At 39.4% G+C, this 3,149-nt stretch overlaps 1 protein-coding gene across 8 annotated transcripts in view; it reads right to left on the bottom strand.

The window, feature by feature from the left end:
* Positions 1-3,149, bottom strand: part of armc2 (armadillo repeat containing 2) — a 39,905-nt gene that overhangs the window by 29,343 nt on the left and 7,413 nt on the right. For all 8 annotated transcript variants that reach the window (XR_002273830.1, XR_002273831.1, XR_002273827.1 and 5 more), the window contains 2 exons: positions 2,798-2,912; positions 177-244 (listed from right to left, as the gene is read on the bottom strand). Coding sequence is in view for 1 of the 8 variants with exons in the window: in XM_020588244.1 (XP_020443900.1) it covers positions 177-244; positions 2,798-2,912 (183 nt within the window). In the remaining 7 variants the exon portion in view is untranslated. The remainder of the gene's footprint in view (positions 1-176; positions 245-2,797; positions 2,913-3,149) is intronic.

Raw genomic sequence — 3,149 nt, 5'->3', positions numbered from 1 at the left:
GATTTACTTTTGAAGTAAATCACTGAGTGGGGGTGGAGTGGTACATTACATCGGGCAAAGCTGAAACTATATTTTTACTTCAACATGCTGCACAGAATGTACATTTTGTGTTAAATATGCATAGATTTGTAGAAAACTGCAGTGATGTTCATTTAGCATTGTATATCTGGACAAACCTGTTCTCCATCCTGCTCTGCACACTGTGGGTCTAAGTCCTGAGTCAACACCAGGCTGCATTATTCTACTGTTGGTACAAAGAAGCACAAGCACAAAGAGCCTGGTTACATAAGATTTTAGAGCCGTGACATATGTGAGTACATACTTTGGCTCATTGAAGCATTAAAATAACAGTAAAAAATCTAAACTGAAGTTAATCGTTGTGACAAAGAATACATCTCCTTGAAAAGTCGCTGACTTGATATTCTGTCAAGTCTATAGATGTATTTTCGTCAAGTATCACTAGGTGTCAATGTTGCAGCAAAGGTTGAGACTTTGGTGTAACTGTTACTGTGACTATGATGTGTGTGTCTCTGTATGCACATTTGTATACAAAACCTGTGCGTATGTGTCTCTGTGTTAGTGTGTGACGGCTTGTACATTTTTGTGAAAATGTGAATATTTGAGCTTGTGTGTGTGTGTGTGTGTGTGCTTTTCTGCATCTTAAACTACAATCTCCAACAGACAGGAACTAAAAACTTAGCTTTGTGGGCAGTCTGGTTAAAGCTGTTCATGCTTTGTCACTCTGAGCTGTCTCCACAGTCTTACCGCTTCTGTGCAGTAACCGTAAAGTGCTCCCGAAAACACGCCCTGTATCATGCTATGTGTTGTGGCTTGCCCTCCTCATGTAACTGCTGAATCTTAATCTGTGTATGCCACAGTCAAGTCTGCACTATTCCACTCACACACAAAGAAAATGATTTAATGCTACAACAAATTCAGTGAAATGTCATAGGTAATCTGTCTCATGACTAACCACTACGTGACCCGTTGAGAATATAATCATTAATAGAGATAAACACGAGCTACATGTTGTCATCCTAACCAACTCTGTAACTGCAAGATTTACAGGACATTACAAATCTTACAAAAGTGGAAAGGTGTAGTCACTCCTGTCAAAGCTAAACACTATTATGTTATCAAGACTGTCTGAACCTTTTCCAGTGACATTATTACAAAAGGCTGACTCTCAGGATGTAATATTTCTTTGAACTTTTACACTCAAATAAGCTTTACCTCATTGTCTCGCTGACAGGTGCGAGACAGAAAATGGCTATTGTAAAGAATATCCTCAGAAGGTATTGCTTGATGACACTAGCATAAATATACAGTATGTGGGAGTTAGTGTATAGCCCACTTTCAGTTTGATGGAGATTAGTATAAGTGATTGGTATAAGCTGGCACACAGGACATATGCAGCAGAGAGCACCGGCCACGACATGTTGCAGTGAGGGGGATTTGGCCCTGTATGATAGGATTAAGAGCCTGATAATAAGGCCTCTTTGTGTGATACTGCATTCTCAGAGACATGACCTCATCCCTCTCTTAGGCCTGGCCAGTACACTGCAGTCACAACACACGCTGCTGCCAGCCTTGCCCAGATGGGTACCCAAATCTAATAGAGAACCATTTGGAGCTGTAAAGCTCTGGCTTATTGGAAAAAAAAAGAACCTAGCGGATGTCTATTCTCCCCTATCTTTAGATCTTATCATCTTTAGAACTCATCATATTAATCTGTCATACTGCTTCTATTTCCATTTGCAGTTAGTGTACCTCTGGCTTGACTACCTCTGTGATTTTCAGTCCGTTTATGTCTAATTCACCATTTATGTAGTTCATTTTAACACTAAAGAACAGCCCTTCAAAAACTCTGACATAACAATAATAAAGAGGAAAAGTATTTAAAGATATCCCCTTTAATCATAAATTGATTAAGGTCTGATCTCTTGATACTTCTCTTTGTCAGCAACAAGTTGAACATTTTATGCTACTTTAGCTTGTGAGGGAGAAGATCGTGCTGCGAGTATAAAAGTGTTTTATTATCTGACACCCCACCCGCCACCTGCCCCATCCGATCGATGGGCGGATGGATTGTAACGACAGCCCCCGACCTCACACCCAGAGTTATGAACCTCATGCTGACACACAGCTGATGAGGTTAGCACAAAAAAAAAGCAGAGCTTTTAGCCTTTCTGTGCTGTCAAGGTGTAAAAACTGACACATGATAGTAATGACAGATAGAAGCAGTTTCACTGAGAATGAAGCTTGACAAGCTGGATTTAACTATGACTAAAATACAGTGTACAGTAAAGTATATGACAGTTTAATATGGAGTCGAATTTGTTCTGCATATTAGTTAGTGACACTGTTGCTGGTCTAACTCCCTTCATAATTTAAGAGTTAAATGAAATTTAACATTTTGTATGTTGTCTGAGTGATCATTATTGAAACTATAAATGATGTGTTTACAAATATTACAGATGTACAGAATACTTTAACACCACAAGAAGAAGCTTACTCTTGATTTGAGTTTGTATAATGTTAGTCCCTGAATCACGTAAAAGCCATAGCAGTCAACTCAAACACACATTAAACAGTTTTATATAGTGGGGACAATGCAAAGACAAGGAAGGAACACAATGAGGAGGTGGAAGAGGCAATTCCATATAGTAATGGCTACCACTGCAACCTTTGTGTGCTTATAAATTGTGAACTCATAGTTGTACTTTGGTCAAAAACAAGGAGCAAAGTGGGAAGGCAGAGGGGTCTTACAAGTCAAGCAGAAAGACAGAAAGCATACCTTTCACTAGATGATCTGCGTGGGCCAGGTTTGTAAGCACTGCTTCGGACCTTGGTGTGGTCTGTACTGGGGAGTCGTTTAGCTGGTCCTGGGTCTGGGTTTGATCTTTCTTTCACTAAACAAGTAGAAAGGATGCGGCAAAAAGTTATTTAGGGTACAGGTTGTTGCTGTATGCTACAGTAACATTTCTACTTTGTCACTGGCTGAAAGAAACTATCCATATATACAGTATATGTGTACAGGTAAAAGAACTCAGTCAATATCCATTATCTATTTATTGCTCTGGATAGCAGGGAACTTTCATTGGAAAAGGGTTAAGAGAAAGAGTGCAGTCATTTTATACTCAAAACAG

The sequence above is a fragment of the Monopterus albus genome, unplaced genomic scaffold (genome assembly GCF_001952655.1).
Source record: "Monopterus albus unplaced genomic scaffold, M_albus_1.0 scaffold9.1, whole genome shotgun sequence".
Classification (NCBI taxonomy): domain Eukaryota; kingdom Metazoa; phylum Chordata; class Actinopteri; order Synbranchiformes; family Synbranchidae; genus Monopterus; species Monopterus albus.
The sequence above is the reverse complement of the archived record's forward strand: the minus strand, read 5'-3'. Positions and strand labels throughout refer to the sequence as shown.